We start from the raw sequence: 16,405 nt of genomic DNA on the forward strand, positions 1-16,405 counted from the left end.
GGTCATGGGAAAGCTGCCAACTTTGGAACCTTACCTAGGTAGTCTAAATAACCTTGGAAGGAAGTTACCTATTGAATATATTACCTCGGCATGATTTTGCTTCAAATTTTCATACTTCAACTTCACTTCGACCTCACGTTAACCCGGGCCTTCCAAGGTTACAAGTTTAACCTTGTTTTCCGTCTGTTACCTCTTTAAGTTCCCAGTACTACTAGTCCAACACACGTCTGGAGCAATGGCTTCACCTTCGACAATCGAACTCAATGAAATCTTCCAGCACTCCACAGCCACCCACGCCTACACTCTACACTGGACATCTATCGGAGCCCCAGCCTCAACCCCCTTGGTGTTCATCCATGGCACGCCATGGTCCTCCCACATCTGGTACGCCCACGCGCAAGCCTTGTCTTCACACTTCCATGTCTACCTCTTTGACAACCCCACCTTCGGTGCGAGTCCACTTGGTCAACCACTACCCGGAAAATCCCATGCTATCAGCAAAGAAGCGGAGCTCGATGCAGACTTCTCGCAGGAATCCGAGGTCTTTGCCGCACTCTACAACCACTGGAAGGCCAGCTGGGGATCCAAAGACGCACATGTAGTTGCGCACGGTTCTGGCGCACTCATGAGTCTACGAGCGTTCATACTGCACGATTGCCAGTTCTTGAGCCTCTACCTGATTAATGTCACTACACTGGGACCCTCTCCACATCCCTATTTCGAGCGGTTTAAGAATGCAGAATCTTTCTTTCAGTCGCTTACATTGGAAGATTTCGATAAAATCGTTGCAGCTTTTATTCGGGGTTCTACGTCTTCGAAACTTGGCGAAGAGCTTATCGAAACTTTGAAGACCCCATGGGTTTCCACTGAGGAAGGGAATAAGGCATTCATCAGACAGATGATTCGTGCGAGCCAGCACAACGCGGATGAGGTTGAAGATAGGTATCCCGAAGTCGGTCTCAGAATACCCGTTCGAATTGCCTGGGGAGATGAGGATCATTTGAATCATGTTGTGACTGCTTCGAAACTCAAAGAAAAACTGAATGCGAAGGAGGTTTTTGTGATTGAGGGAGCAGGTCATCTAGTCATGTTGGATAATGTGATAGAGCTTGGGGTAGACCTCCGCCGGTGGTTGGATCAGCAACAACAGCGAACGCATGAACTTAAAGTCAGAATCGAGGTGAGAGGAATCGTGGCAGGAAAAAGTTCCATGGAATATGTTGCTAATATTGGAATACAGTATGTCTTACAGGGTCCGTGATGGCTCCAATGATTGGGGCCTTTATGAGATATTCCTTATCCGAATTCTGATTCCAACTGGAGGCTTTTACAAGTAGTGCAATGCTTACTCTTCTGTCTCTTTATCCCAGATCTTCCGACAAAGCAGGCAATGGCAGTTCAGCTATCGATACGAAGGCATGCCCCAACAAGGATATTGTTCGCGAATAAGCAGCCTGAAGCTTTTATGACCATCCTCCGAATTGTTTCTTCTCATTTAATTTTCAATCATGCAGGGGGTTTTGAGTGTTATTCAATGGAACCCCTGAAAACCCTTCACACTTTCATACATACCCGATACCCGTGGACATCAAGGCCCGGGGTCCCTGCCCAGCCTGAAGTGGGTAATCAATCAGCTAAACGATGTACCTTTCATTCAAGGTTACCGAGAATATGAATTTCTTCCAATTCAAGTTTCTAAGCCTCCTATCTAGAAGGATAAGTGAAGTAGTAGGTACTGAGGTAGGTGCCCAGAAATTAGCCAACATCAAGTGCTTGGAGCTACTACTACCTCCAGGGCTCCCGTGATTCGTATAGGGATGGGTACAAGCTAATCTAAATTTATGAAAGCGCGTCTATTTAACAACGCTCGGGATTTTGAACTGTGTTACCTTCCAATATGGAGTCAGACACGCTATGTCCGGATGAAAACCAATATCACGGACAATATGAAGCTTGGATCTAGCTCCTACAAACAGAGACTGAGAAATAAATCTGGCGTTCATGAATTATAACCAATTGGTACTCTCTTCTATCTCACTTGATACGCTAATCAAGTGGTTGGCCTCATATTCAGTTGGATCCGCAATCTCTGTAGATCTATCTCTATCCGAGGTCAGCATCAGCCTCATCTCACAATTGTACCGATTTTCCCTACACGCCACGGAATTGCGGGAATTACTCACTTAATATATGCTGAGCACAGACCGTTAGAAAAGTGACATCAAAGTACCTAGGTACATGTGTGACGGGCGCTCTTTGCCAGCCCAGCTCACAATGCAAACTTGCTTCGTTCGCACCGGAAGACGGTCAGATCGGGTTGTCCGGCTTAATATCTACCTTTCACTCGCGTCTCAAGCTACTGTTTTGTGGAATGGACAGAGAAAATCCAAAGAATAGTGCTAGCTTCCTTATCTACGCCCAACCCTGCAAGACCATCTCCAACCACCGGTTCCAATATCTCCTCTCTATGCACCTCCTTCACCTCTTGCCGATGTCATCTGCTCTCGGACAACGGTCTCATCCTGTGTTACTACACTGCCATATTGATTCGTCAACATGCAGCATCTTCCGCACACAAACCCGTCAGCTCCAGAGCTACATTCGAGTCCTTACCCTGTCCGGGAGAAAAGCTGGAGTTTTATACCATTGCACAGCCCAGAAAACGAACACGGCCATATAATCAAATCCAGTCTCCAATTTCAAGAGAAAGCTCAAAGATCTCGCGTACGATCAATCGTTAAAAATTAATCCATTCCAGATTCGTGCCAATCCCCAAACCCTAGTTCCGCTGTACGAACCAAGTCTCACAATCGCTGCGGGATCCGATTCACCGAAAGAGTAGACCTATACGAGATTTATATAAGTTCATTCATGATGCATCTTAAAAATATACCTACTTCACCTATATTGCTAGGTCGAATCTTTGCAGCAATCGTGGATCTATTCCCTTTTCCCTTCCCCAACTCTACGCCCGTTCCAATCCTGGTCCAAAAAACAATCGCTGGCACATCTTCGAGAAAGATACCTCCAGATCGGGCCTACGTCAATCTCACGCCGGAAGAACTGATCGATCTTGCGATTCAACACCATCTTGCTCGCATTAATAGACGGGGACTCGTGGGCGGTGATGAGTCGTTCTTCGTTGTGGATCTGGGGCAGGTTACTAAACAACATCGACGATGGATGCAGGGGTTACCCGGTGTACAACCTTATTACGGTATGTTTACCCCCTATATGCCTTTGTGCGAAACAGAATAGATCAATCAATCATGATGCCGGACCTACTGCGTGAAGTGAATATACACCACACCCATTTGAACTACCATTAACATGATACACATAGCTATAAAATGCAACTCAGACCCAACCCTCATAAAATCCCTTGGAGTGCTCGGCACAGGATTTGACTGTGCCTCAATCGAAGAGATGCGCACAGTGCTAAATCTAGGAATCGATCCATCCCGAATCCTCTTCGCGAACCCATGCAAATCCGCCGCATCGCTCGTTTTCGCTCGACAAGTCGGTATTCTTCGAACGACATTTGATAATCTTGATGAACTCGATACAATCAAGATGCATATGCCCGAATCACAGCTCTTGCTGCGCATCTACGCCAATGATGATAGTGCGTTGATTTGTTTTGGGGAGAAGTTTGGGGCTCCGCTTGATACGACCCGAGATCTTCTAGTTCGAGCGAGGGAATTGGGACTTGAGGTTGTGGGGGTGAGTTTTCATGTTGGTAGGAATTTCTTTTCTTTTCACTTTCTGATTCAATCTTTGATGATACTTTATCTATCGATGGATATGTGGGATTTTAGTACAGATACTAAGCGATACAGGAACCGGTGCGAAAAACGCTACTGCATTCAGTAATGCGATTCATCATGCCAGCCACGTCTTCAATCAAGCTATATCGCTCGGCTTCACACCATGTATCGTTGATATCGGTGGCGGATTTGAAGATAGTAGTTTCGAGTGCATATCCTCACATATCCTCTCGTCTATTCGCTCTGCCTTCCCAGAAGGTGTGACCACCATCGCGGAACCGGGCCGCTTCTATGCGCGTAACGCATATACGCTTGTATCTAGGGTTATTGCACGACGGAGACAGATAGGCGCTGCTTTGGAACGAGGATTACCGGATATGCTTTATCAGAATGACGGAGTTTATGGTAGTTTTATGAATGTTATCATGGAAAAGGAGGTCATGGTTCCAGTTTTAGTTGGGAATGGACATAGTAAGAAGAGCAGAGTTGGGATAAGAGATGATACATGCGAGGGAGAGAAAAGATATCGATATTCGGTTTGGGGTCCAACTTGTGATGGAATTGATTGTGTGACAAAGGAGGCGACGTTTGGAGTTGAGGTTAAGATTGGGGATTGGTTGAAGTATGCGAATATGGGTGGTATGTCTCCTTCCAGAGCTTGATTGTTGTCATTCCATAATGCTGACTGCTTTTAGCGTACACTAGTACTACGGCAACGAAGTTCAACGGGTTCTCTTCATCTTTAGAAAGGGTCTATGTGAATAGCGAAACAGCAGCCGGGTATTGAGACATTTTATTAAGATAGGAGTTGAGCTTTTGAGACTACCCAGGTTCACAGCTTGGAATACAAGACCAAAAAAGTCGCAATTAATATCAAAAAAAAATCAAGCAGACCCGAAATCACATCCAGCAGATTCAAGACTGCTGTCCTGGACTCTCCGCGAATCTTCATATTTGAGATCTATCACAAAGAAATAGTATACTCAAAAGACCGAAAGAAAGATTGTTTTTCAGGATAGCGCGAAACGCCTCCTGGATAGATCCAATTCAAGAAAAGGAACAACTAATGGATATCAATCATCAAGAACCGTTATAGAACCAAGAAAATAAAACCCGACATCAGAAGGAAATAGAAAATGGGCATAAAGAAAGACAAATCATTCACTCCAGATAGATTTCAAATGAATCAGACCTTCTCGGTTCCTGCCATCTGCACATCCTCCTGGGGAGCAGACGCAGGCTCAGTCAAAATGGGCTGCTTGATATCCGTAGGATACGGCTGAGCATCCATAGGACCGGGCGTGTTCTGTTTCTCCGCATCCGGTGCGGATTTATTGTCAGGACGCTTACGTCCAAGACGGTCGCACCAGTGCTCTGCGCTGACAAGGGTATCATTTACGACACCACTAACCTGGCCGAGGATATCCAGACCTTCGTGAGCCAGTACCAGGATGCGGTGCGCGCCAACTGTGGCATCTGTGGAGGCTTCCACGGAACCAGGAGGTGGCTGCGATGTGCTCGCCATCTGGAATCGGTGTGGGAGGGATGTCAAATGGCGTCGAACTAGATGGCGGGCGTTCTCCGGTAACGCACCACCAGCATACTTCGATACTACATCAACAACCTGTTTCAGTGTCGAGAGAACATCTGCTTTCACTGCTTGGATACGCTGTGTTAGCAGTGATGAACTATCACCACCCTCATCGTTCTGTTGCGACTGATTCTTCTTGTGACTATCCCACTCTGTCAACGCATTCTGAAGCGCTACAATCGCCCTGCCGAGTCGACCGTTTGCCCAGCGCAGCCAGGTCAAGCAGTATGTTAGACTGCGCAGTGACTCTTCACTCATAGCTACACCTGAGACCCGAGGTTGAAATAACCAGGCGACTTTGCCATGTTGGTGGTGTCTGGCGTCCTGGTTTCTCCTCGTACCGAGGTGATCGCATATCGTCATATGGGGGAAGTGTCTCGGTCATCGAGAGGTCAGAAGAACTTCGTGTACGCGGTTGACTTTGACTTTTGGTTTGGTTCTCGACTTCCTCTGGGCCTCTCTCCACATCCATATCCTGTGCCATCTGGGCGTTTACTTTGCGGCGCTTACTGGAATGTGTTGCGTCCCGCGCAGAATCACGTCGTTGCAGCGCCCAGCGCAGACCACTCTCCACTCCAGTTTTGCGACCCACCGTGCCAACTGTATTCGCGACTGGGGACCCGATATTGCGCTCAATGAATTCAGCGCCGGACTTGAATCGCGCGGAGTATGACTTTGAGGTTGCGTATGCTGATACGGATCCGTTGATGGCGGAGGATATAAGTGGATGGGATGAAGTTAGGAGGGAGAGAAGAGGTTCAGGCTGTGGAGGGTCTGAACTTGTTGAATTATTCGGCCGTGACGCTCGAGGTGACTGTCCGAAATCTGTAAGATATTGAATTAGCCGGGCCTTCATCAGTTTCTTCCTCCACCCCTTCGTTCTTTTTTTCTTCTTGATCCCTCGCCCACCATGACATATCAGGATGTAGCTGTAAAGGTGATTCTTGCTAGCATATCAACCTTGCGACAATCCTCGCTGGTTTCCAGGTTGAGAATGTTCATAGAAAAGTCGCATCGCGATCTGACATGGCTTCGGACTTCAGCACGTACCGGAGCGAAGGCCCTCGAGCGCTTGAGCGGCCTCTAGGTCATCCATGGAGATAACACTAGCAGCTCGACGAGCACGATCATCTAAAGACTCCATGGCGTCTCTGGAGATCATAAAGCGGAGAGAGATATCAGTGGCAAGAGATTCACGTGAAGTGTCACGGACCAGGGATCACATGTCAACCCCAACGGAATCAACCGAGTTCTACTTACACTCTGTTACCTTATGTACTTGATATGATTGATTGACAATTTATCATGATATTCACGGAGACAGCCAATATTATTGTTCACATCTGCTGATCAGTCTATTTCTGCACTCTATGTTTCTATAACCGAGAGAGATGTACCCCTCTCTACCAGTTGGCTGATGTACCCAATGTACTACCATGTATCTTGTACAAGTACCTATCTCGGAACCCCCACGGCAATCAACATGATAAAACAACCCCATATAAGCCGAAAGACCACAGTAAACCATATCCCAGAGTATAAACTGGTTTCCTATTCTATACCCTATTCTATACATAGTTCGGAAGACTATCCCGAATATCACATGTCCATCATCCTAACCGCTTTGAAGGAACTTCAGCCTGGAGCCGGAATACCATTTGCCGTTATACACCTCCGATATCTGCATCAACACAGATACGGAGTACGGAGTAAACGGTACTGGTACAGCAAAGTACCCTCCAGGTCTGAGCCTAAACGGCTAATCACACTTCCACCGGCAACTCAACGAGGTCGTGCGCGTCCCGCTACTAGTGAACGCATTTTATACCGACCTGCATGTGATGTGGGGACCCAACTCCTTTTGGGATCAAATTGCGAGGTTGTGCCACGACCCGGTCATGGTTCGGCTGAGCTTTGAAGGATTGAGTCTTCTCCACTCGGCGCTACGAAGGAATTCTCGACGAGGTTATTGGTGAGTGCGTAAACTCTCGAATTCAATGATATGCCCAGGTGAACTCCGAGTCCGTAGATTAGGATTTGGCGAGTCGAGGCCGAAATTTGGAAACACTGAATTTATGTGTAAATTATTGGATATTTGTACTATGGACTTATGCATAGATACATGTACATACATGCTACAGGTCTCTGCAAGGGGCAAGTAACTACCCAACAATAACCATTTCAAGAAAACGGTCAAGGGAGTCAGATGCGAGCGTATGCAGTATTCCTCCGTAGGTGATGAACCGAACGCGAGGTTAATTAAGGTGCCGGAACGCGTGAGGAAACATCAAGGAGATGCACCATCATTGAATGGAGAGGCCATCCTCCAATCTATTGAAATAACCAATATCCTCGCTCAACACCAGTGCTTCAATCACGTCTTCGCCCTCGTACTTGAAGTCGTCATCGCTGAACTCGTCGCTTTCCGATATGTTCACAGCGACGTCACTGGCCGTCAACTGGGATACTAATTTATGGTTTACCTTGAAGCAAGACAAGGCGTTATTGGTGATGCTGCGCGATGGCATGGTCTCCGCCTTCAGATCACATAATTCATCTCCAAATGCTAACCAAGCAAAACTGGAGCTGGACCATCGCTGGTATGCAAATGAAGCTAACAGGCGACGCCACTCTTTTTGACTATTTTGCCAAGTGTGTACGAGTGGATGGGACGAGGAGGTAGGTGGTTGAAGAGAAGCCTTGTCAGCCAGCTGCTGTGCTCGATGAGTGTAGGATTCCTCTTCGGTATCTGACTCGCTCCATTCCTTCTTTAACTTCTGTATTGAGCATGAAATATCTTCTAGAATGGGGTCCAGCTCGCCGCCAGTGGCACGTTCAGCGTCCGCGCGTTTTCGTGTCCCTCTCCAAGGACGAGCGAGGTCATCGTCAACAGCCCTCCATGCTTCACCTTCAGGGAACTTTGTCTGGATTTCAGTAAGGATGCTCTTGCTGTGCTTTTCAGCAACGAAGAATTTTATGTAGTCCACAATATTCGATTTCTTTGGTTTGACAGCCTTATCACTGGATGATGTCTCCCTGTAGGCCGGCCAGGCGCGAGAACGCGGGCTAACCTTCTTGCGATACTCCTGCCACGCGTCTTCAGATAAATGAACACCGCCTCTGCGTCCATCTACAAGGTGGCTCAGCAGACATGCAAGCTCTTTGGCTTCAGCACAATCGATCGATTTGTCATATGCGATCTTTTCATGCTCCTGGGTGCATCGTCCGAGGTTTGACATGGTCAGATTGAATTCGAACGCACTCTAGAGGAAATCGTCCGTTGATGCAATATCTGCCATGGGCACTGAATGCTTCGTAAGACCAAAGTGCTCAGGGGGGAATTCTGTTTCAGGAAGGTCGGAATTCCGAAAACTGTCCACAATCATAGGATCCCAGCAGATCCAAGGTGTGTCACCATCATAGTCTCCGCCCGACAGCATGTGAGCAAGAGGCATATCCCCTTTTGTGGAGAACACAATCACATCTTTGAAATGCCGCAGCTCGGATTTGTAGACCGCTCTCCGCTTTTGAATGTCAGAGGGGACGTGTGCTGGAAGACGCCCGACCAGGACATCTGTGTCCATCAGCTCGGACTCTTGAAAGTTCCCGTCGGAATCTTGCCAGTTGCTTGAAAAGGCAAAGTGGACTTCATCTTCCTCAAGGACTCCATATGGATCGGCAACACAGTACGCATACGTTGATAGTGGCACCTCAATGTGCAACTCCTCCACCTGATGCTCAATGGTCCATTTGAACAGCTTCTGTAGCCGGGTTCGTAGAGGAGAGAAGCTTTGTGGCGTAAAACCTGCCTGACATAGACGGTTCACAAACTCTCCGTCATTAAGCACCCAGCTTCCAAGCTGACGGGACTTATACTTAGCTTCGCCTGGAGGCTTTAGCTTTTGCATCAGACCAAGACACATAAGGTTGTTATCAGCTGCTAGAACACTTTCAAGATCCTCCGCCAGCTTATCAAGACCTCTTCTGGCCAGTTCGGCTATGTAATCCCTTACATTGCCACCGTGCGCTAGAATTACTAGGAGTTGAATGTTCAACTCCACAAGATGTAAAGGTTTCGACCAACTAACAACTTCAAAAGTCAACTTCTCATCGTCAATTGTACCAGTCCATTCCTGAGGATGGGGGAAGATCTTCAGCTGCGAGTCAGAAATCTCGACCCAAAGATCATCCCCATCATCCTCACAGAAGCTCTGGTATTTAGACTGGTTCTTGTTGACCATCCACAGAGCCTTGGCTCCTGCAATTCGACCTTGGAAGGCGCTTGGGATGTATCTGTTCCCATTCCCAGTTATTCCCAGAGTCTCACAAATTTTCTGTGCCAGAGCCCTGGACATGAGCGCACAACCATCGTTCATTACACGTACCCATCTAGGGTCATCTTTTTGTGGAGAACCTGGGTCGGTTTCAGCGTTAGAGGCGAATGTCTTTGACAAGCCAAGAGATATCCGCTGAAACAATTTACAATTGCTTTGATTGGCATTGTGGCTTTTCGACATGTGCCACTCCAGTAGGTCATACAATGTCATTGAGGAGTGCTTATAACTTGGCTGACGGGGTGGTGCAACACGGTGACATAACGAAAGTTTTGGACCAGAAATCTATGCCATCAACGACAAGGAACTCAATTCGGAACCGAGGGACTAATTTAGTCTTGCTCTTGTTCTTGAGTTATTCGACAAAGAACGGTCTCCATGTTCGTCCAAGGCATCGATGTTCATTGAGAATGAGCCATGCAGAAATACATTCACGGAGAAGAGATGGTTGGGATGGTAAACGGATTTCAAATGGAGGACGGGACAAGGTGGATATTGTCAGCGTCAGAAATCGATCAGACCCAAAGCGCCGATGAAAGCGACATGTTTTCTCTGCCTTGGGAGGATTCAGCTTCAAGTCGAAGAGTCCCTCGTCAAATGAAATCCAGTTTAGTTCGCCAGTTGAGACTACAACTTCGGAGTGTCTGTCCGTTTTGAAATCACCGACCGCAGCATCCCATGCTCTGCGCGAGGGTTTCTCTGGGATAGGTTTTCCCCGTCGTTTTTTATGCGTTTCAATCCAACGTTTCAATCAGACCCCAGAACTGATTGTAGTCATTGAACGTGGAAGGCATTTCCTTGCCACGAAACAAATCCTCCAGTCGTACATCCCACGCCCGTCCTATTCGCTCCATTTCATACCGATGAAGGAGGGAGATGGTGTTAGGGAAAGGATGACTCCAGGAGAAAGGCCCTCTTTGCTGTAATTTTTCCGTGATTCTGTCACAGAAATCTCGTCGAATGAATTCCGGGTCGGAGGCTGTTTTTGCAGCCTCATTAAACGTTACCTCGAAAATCGAGTCTGCATATGTGGACTGCGTATCTGTGGCATCAGTCTCGAAAGACCGTTCTGCGTACCCGCCATGCGCCGGAAGACAGAGTCCATAGGCGTAGCAAGACTCGTAGTGAAGCTCGTATTGACCCGACTTTGGTCATTTGGCTGTGGCAGATGCTGCGTGAGTTTGTCCAAAAAGCTCATGGGCTTGGTCGGATCGGTATCCCGCTGGTCGTGGGAATCGAAGTCAGCAGGCCTGAAAGATTGGCCCAGACGGTCTAGATCTAACTAGTAGTTAATGGTGGTGGCATAGCCTGAGATACATGGCCATTCATCTTGATGGGCGAATTTGGGGCCGTATGAAACTCATCATCTTCATCCTCATCCTCAGAGAGTCGCCGCCTCTTTGGCGAGGCGATTCTGCTCTTCTCCGACGGCGGGGTCGTATCGGGATTTCGTTTTGAGGCGTCATTTTCCAAAAGGTAGAGTTCCCGACGAACGAGTTCTACTAAGTATTTGAGTCGTTTATCTTTTTCAATGTCACTTAGGACTGGTTCCTCGCTGCGTTGCCGTGTTCGAAGTCGAAGTCGTGACCCGCGGGCCGGTCCGTTCTCGCTCCTTGGAACTGGTAACGTTTGTCCCGCCACCCATTCGCTAAAGTCCTCGACTGCTCTGTCGACGCTATCCTTGTTGCGAAAGAACAGGTATCGAAGCTTTCGTAGACTGTGCCATGATAGTCCGTTCCTCGAGTCATCATTATTCCAAGCCTGAGGTGACCAGTCAATCTTCTTCTCGGGAAGTTCGAGGCCGTAATTGGTGTTGAGAGTGCTTATCAGCGCGGCAAACTCATCGAATTTGTTCCCTTGTGGTGTTGTAAGAACCTCCATGGTGATTCCATGCAGATTCCGACTCCGGAATGCTGGAGAAAGGTGAGGTTAGAGATGTTTCTTTTGTCAGTTCCCGTAATTCCTTCCACTGTCGACTTTTCTGACCAGTTGGTCTGAATCTCCACATTCTGGAATTTTGGTTATGTTCCTCCCCCTCCATGCCCGACCAAAGCAAATTGGATTCAATTAGACCAGCAACAAAGCGTTCAAAATGAATGGGAGATTTCTCTATGAAGATGAAGGAAGAATGTATTAGTCGAGAACAGTCTACACCAACATTCATGGGAGTCCCAAATGGTGTTGCGGGGGGAAAGGTAAACAACCTGGGCAACGGAGTCAAACTGTCAAAAATGACAGGTCCGGGGATTGGGGACACGACAAACGAGGGGAGATAGACAGGGATTATGACATGGAAAAAGCAAATCCTCAAGCCACCATCATTTCGATTACCCTCATGGGCAGCGTGCAGACGATGAGGGAATGATTGCGACGATGGCATTTCCAGCCCACTCAGTTCGGCGGCTAGGAGATTAGACGTCAAACAACGAGAAATGTGGATTTTCATGTTGATTGAATTTTCAATCTCAAGTATAAAGAAGGTGTCTAACTAGCTCTCGATCTATAGTTTTATACTGAGCTTGGATATTAAGGATTTCACTGACCGTTCAGGCATCCACGGGATTAATCACTTACAGGGTTGATCCATCGGTTGCCATGGTATTCACTGTCCAGTTGATTACCACGCCGTCTACAGAGGACATCTAACTCGGACAAGCCAAAAACACGACATACCACAATGAGGATGTCGGATCGTCCAGCTCAAAAATTGGATTTATCATCCCTGCGATCCCCAACCACCCAGACACCAGTTAAGTCGCCCTAGTGGATCACATTGTCGCGCTAAAGACAAACATGGCTGTCGTTCGCCGTCTACCGGATGTCAAGCCGCCGTGGAGACGCGTACGCTACATATGATTGGAACCAACCTTGGAATTATCCTTGACATATAATGTCATGTTGTTATACTCCGTATGCAAGATGGCACAGACTATACAATCTCCGTTGGGGGCCAAACCTACATCTTCAACCCCACCTTCAAATGTTGTCTGGATATTCTTTCCTCTCGGTAGCATTGACCATCTTAATCTCAACTTCCTGAATACAATCTTGCACAACTTTTGTTTTTTTTTTGTTTTTTTTTTGAATCTGAATCACCATTACCAGAAAACTGATTCTTACAGAGACTCTGTTCATTTGAACCTCCAATTACTATCCCACCTATCAGAATGTCCGTGAAAGCCATCATCTACACCTATAGAAAACCCGGTCTTTCCCTCAAAGAATTCAAAGCTCATTATGAAGCACATGTAAGCTTTTTAAGGAAATAGCTGGCGAGGACTTCCCCCTCTCACATAAACAAAGCTATATGGCACGTACCACGGTTGAAACACTCATCGAGGGGTCAAGTGAACGGAATGCGTTGACACCTGCTACTGTCCTAGTTGGAAAACAGACGGATTTCGATTTCGATGCTTATGCGGACCTTACTTTCGTGGATCAGGCTGCTTTTCAGGCTTTTAGTGCTAAGGTTTATGCACCCGAGGCGGCGGCGAGGATTGCGGCTGATGAAGAGAAGTTTCTTGGTAAGTCAAAGCTTGGGATTTCGATGCTTGGGGATGTTATTGAGACTACTAAGTAACCTTCGAGGTCTACACAATTACATATCGGAAGCACTTAAGGTCCTCAAGGGATAATGCTGTCAACGTTTTGAGCCACACATGGCCTTCACAAGCTTTTTCCCTCCCCTGGCAATTTCAATCACACATTCCTCACTTGATTTGGCGGAGAACCGTTGATTATCGAGGTGTCCAAGCTCGCGTAGCTCCCCTTGAGGACTCAGATATAAAACCTTCCCTTCCAATGAGACGGATAGGAATCCGAGATCTGCCTCATCTGTCGAGGTGGCCGTAAAACGGATCAAGTCATGTTCTCCAAATCCACCTCCCAGAACAGGTTTGTCTAGCGATTTGTTAGTATAGCACTTGTATAGTTGATAAGGAACATACCATGCCATGTGTTGCTGTTTGAATCCAACATTACATTATGGATTTGATTGTCATCGTCAATGAACATGAAATGAATGGCTCCATTATCCGATGTAAAAGCTGTGTGATTTTGAAACTCGTGCCAGATCTCAGGCAAAGGGCTGCATTCACCAGTTTCCAGGACGCGTATGCCTTGTAGTTGACCGGAGGGGGTTTGAAAAAAGATAATCTGATTGTTTTGGTCATCGAAACAGCCGCTCATTTGACTTTTGGGGTGAAGAATGATAGGACTTTCAGACTCGAGAGGTACTTCATTCCACTCCTCGTCCGACTCGTCATATTCGGAACACTGGAGAACGTGATCGACATCCACAAAGAACACACGGCGCTTAGGTTAATGATCAGTTTTTGGTATTTTGGTACGATGGATGTAGCCCTGGAGGAGTCTGTGCTTACAACATCCTCGTTCAGAAGGTACTTGGCCGATGGTGAGCCCTCCGCACACGACGCGATGAATATGTTGTCCTTCAGTTCATCACCGACCCATTGCTTCTCGATAAGGTGGCCATCTTGTTCGATGACGGCATAAAGTGTCGACTCATCTAGTGACAGTGCACCCGCAGGCACTGTAAGAAGATAGGCGATCTCGTTGAGTGTGACATCCATATCCGCTTCAAGAGATTTATTTGTTGCTGGAGTGCTCTGAGGTGAGATTGTTCAGTTTTGGGCTGGATGTTGAGCGAGGCAACATGGGATAGATTGATACTAGTAAGTTGGTTAATGAGGGGCAGACGCTACTGCCCAAGGGGTCCACCCTCTGACACGTCTGACCTTTGATACTAGTATGCAACTTGAATGCGACATGCACATGTGCATATGTAGGCGTGATCAGATTCAGCCCTCCAAAAGCAAATCTCGGGACATACTTTCAGCTAAAGCACTCTGACGTGGCCCCGGGTATGTATATTGTTGTCTTACAGAAGACCCCCCTGGCCGAGTGTATTGTAATATCAATGGATTACTATAAAAGCCCCCTTCTCTATGTATAGGTAGCATACATATGCTATACTCTATCACACATGTTCCACTGGCACTTTGATTCCAAACATCCAGATGTCATGTCTGCGGATAACGACGACTTTCATCTCAACCCTCTTGTGTGGGATCCTTCGTGGAGTAGACTACCCGAGAAAGAAGAAACAGGGGGCTACAAAAACGCCCAAGCTCAAGCCCGGGAAGACTGGGTCGTCAGGTTGCGTTTTCTACAGGACAACGATGGTATCGATTCTTTTTTCTTCTCTGTTTTGCGATTCAATACTTGGTGTATGCTGAAAAGAAACTTGAACAGAAAAAGAAAGATTCGGCACGGGATTCTTTCTCAATATTCCTGGGGCAAATTTTTATATCATCTTGACTGCTGGACATAATATTGTTGACAAAAGTGGGAACCGCTCAACGAAGTTGCAAATCGATCGCCACGGACAGAACAAAGCATTGGAGCCGATTGAGAACCAAGTCTTCATCTGTCCATCATATCACGGCCAGCATACTCCAGAGTATGATTACGGAGCGATTCTGATCCCCAGACAGTTTAAAAAAGCCGGGGACAAGAAACCCAGTGACTCGGACCTTGGGTTTGGCTTTGCGCTGAACTTGGGCTATGAGGAGCTACGTGAGAAGAAGCTTGAGCTGAGCGGGTATTATCCTCACGAAGAAGCCGGAAGATCAAATGGTAAGAAGCAGCAATCTGACAAGAAAGAATTGCAGTCGCTAGACACTTGTAGTGGAGACTGTTTGAGTGCCCAAGACGGCCACCTGGTCTATAGGATTGAAACTGCTCAAGGATTGAGTGGGTCGCCTGTATTTATGCCTTACAACAGTCATGAGACAGTAGTAGCGATTCAGTCAGTGCCCAGATCGTGATTCTATATACAATCCGGAAAATTAAAAGACAATAACTAACATGGATTCTCGCTACCTAGTAACAATGGTCCCGTCAAACGCGGGAAAGGAAGCAGTGGAGCTCGACTGAATGCAAATCTTCTTAAGCAAGTATTTCAGTGGGCTGATATTATCCAACACAATAAGGCGCTAAAGGTGGACTCAGCAGACAAAAAAGACCCTCACCCTGATCCATTGTATCTGCACTTTCCGTCCGATGAAGAGTACGCATGGGTCCACTGGGGTGAGGACGGACTAGACACTGCATTTGACGTATTCCCCGCCTATGCATCGACTCCTATTGCGCCCATCAACATGCTGCATGTCTTTCAGCACTGCCCGCCATCTGACTGGTCGGAAGATCGAAAAACCCAGAAGTGGGTATTGTGGGATGTGATGACACAGGGTGTCACTCTTACAGATACTCTGCAGCAGTTTTGCTTTGTGGAGCTTAATCAATTCAAGAAGACAAGATTGTTCTCTGTGATAATCAGAGCCAAGGATGGGAAAAAATCGGAATTGTGGCAGTTGGTGTTGAATAGCGATGGTCTGACAGATCTGGATCGGCAAATGGGAACTTATGATGGTGCAGGAGTCTCATTAGACGAAAGGAGCTCTAATATACCAATCAAGGTGTGTTCTCTGCTGGTCCTGACGAGTACTTTGCTAATGGTCGCAGTATAATACATTTTCCTGGAGCGATCTTCCAAAGTCTTAGATACCTGCTATGGAGGAAAGAATTGAAATTTTATAAAGACTTGTCACTTGACAGCTATACAATAGATAAATCATTGCCCGCAGGGAAATCAGCATTTGACTGCAATGCCCTTTTCTCCCGAGCCAAAC

General features: G+C 47.0%; 8 protein-coding genes across 8 annotated transcripts; 4 read left to right on the forward strand and 4 right to left on the reverse strand.

Moving 5' to 3' along the window:
* Positions 1–235: 235 nt before the first annotated feature.
* On the forward strand, positions 236–1,261 carry N7483_002767 (alpha/beta fold hydrolase; the record flags this gene model as incomplete). The annotated part of the gene is made up of 2 exons (XM_057086204.1): positions 236–1,180; positions 1,241–1,261. The coding sequence occupies 2 exons, from the start codon at positions 236–238 to the stop codon at positions 1,259–1,261; spliced, it is 966 nt and encodes a 321-aa protein (XP_056952353.1).
* Positions 1,262–2,916: 1,655 nt separating this feature from the next.
* N7483_002768 (type III PLP-dependent enzyme) lies at positions 2,917–4,554 on the forward strand (the record flags this gene model as incomplete). The annotated part of the gene is made up of 4 exons (XM_057086205.1): positions 2,917–3,217; positions 3,344–3,739; positions 3,840–4,406; positions 4,463–4,554. Coding segments are annotated over 4 exons (1,356 nt in total), but the record flags the coding sequence as incomplete, so codon positions are not given.
* Positions 4,555–4,953: 399 nt separating this feature from the next.
* N7483_002769 (putative clock controled protein (Ccg-8)) lies at positions 4,954–6,502 on the reverse strand (the record flags this gene model as incomplete). Its single annotated transcript, XM_057086206.1, has 3 exons — positions 4,954–5,593; positions 5,700–6,183; positions 6,409–6,502. 3 exons carry the CDS (start codon positions 6,500–6,502, stop codon positions 4,954–4,956), a joined length of 1,218 nt encoding a protein of 405 aa, XP_056952355.1.
* A 1,159-nt stretch (positions 6,503–7,661) lies between these two features.
* N7483_002770 (RNA dependent RNA polymerase) lies at positions 7,662–9,757 on the reverse strand (the record flags this gene model as incomplete). The annotated part of the gene is made up of 3 exons (XM_057086207.1): positions 7,662–8,621; positions 8,664–9,651; positions 9,744–9,757. The coding sequence occupies 3 exons, from the start codon at positions 9,755–9,757 to the stop codon at positions 7,662–7,664; spliced, it is 1,962 nt and encodes a 653-aa protein (XP_056952356.1).
* Positions 9,758–9,915: 158 nt separating this feature from the next.
* Positions 9,916–11,573, reverse strand: N7483_002771 (uncharacterized protein; the record flags this gene model as incomplete). The annotated part of the gene is given in 5 exon segments (XM_057086208.1): positions 9,916–10,041; positions 10,057–10,375; positions 10,437–10,822; positions 10,834–10,964; positions 10,976–11,573. The coding sequence occupies 5 exon segments, from the start codon at positions 11,571–11,573 to the stop codon at positions 9,916–9,918; spliced, it is 1,560 nt and encodes a 519-aa protein (XP_056952357.1).
* A 1,286-nt stretch (positions 11,574–12,859) lies between these two features.
* Positions 12,860–13,272, forward strand: N7483_002772 (EthD domain-containing protein; the record flags this gene model as incomplete). Its single annotated transcript, XM_057086209.1, is given in 2 exon segments — positions 12,860–12,940; positions 12,955–13,272. 2 exon segments carry the CDS (start codon positions 12,860–12,862, stop codon positions 13,270–13,272), a joined length of 399 nt encoding a protein of 132 aa, XP_056952358.1.
* Positions 13,273–13,332: 60 nt separating this feature from the next.
* On the reverse strand, positions 13,333–14,284 carry N7483_002773 (uncharacterized protein; the record flags this gene model as incomplete). Its single annotated transcript, XM_057086210.1, has 3 exons — positions 13,333–13,592; positions 13,640–14,006; positions 14,075–14,284. The coding sequence occupies 3 exons, from the start codon at positions 14,282–14,284 to the stop codon at positions 13,333–13,335; spliced, it is 837 nt and encodes a 278-aa protein (XP_056952359.1).
* Positions 14,285–14,736: 452 nt separating this feature from the next.
* Positions 14,737–16,243, forward strand: N7483_002774 (trypsin-like serine peptidase; the record flags this gene model as incomplete). The annotated part of the gene is made up of 3 exons (XM_057086211.1): positions 14,737–14,896; positions 14,967–15,522; positions 15,601–16,243. 3 exons carry the CDS (start codon positions 14,737–14,739, stop codon positions 16,241–16,243), a joined length of 1,359 nt encoding a protein of 452 aa, XP_056952360.1.
* Between the last annotated feature and the right edge of the window lie 162 nt (positions 16,244–16,405).

The sequence above is a fragment of the Penicillium malachiteum genome (genome assembly GCF_028827825.1).
Source record: "Penicillium malachiteum strain IBT 17515 chromosome Unknown utg000001l:1.0-8184562.0:1.0-8186909.0, whole genome shotgun sequence".
Taxonomy (NCBI): domain Eukaryota; kingdom Fungi; phylum Ascomycota; class Eurotiomycetes; order Eurotiales; family Aspergillaceae; genus Penicillium; species Penicillium malachiteum.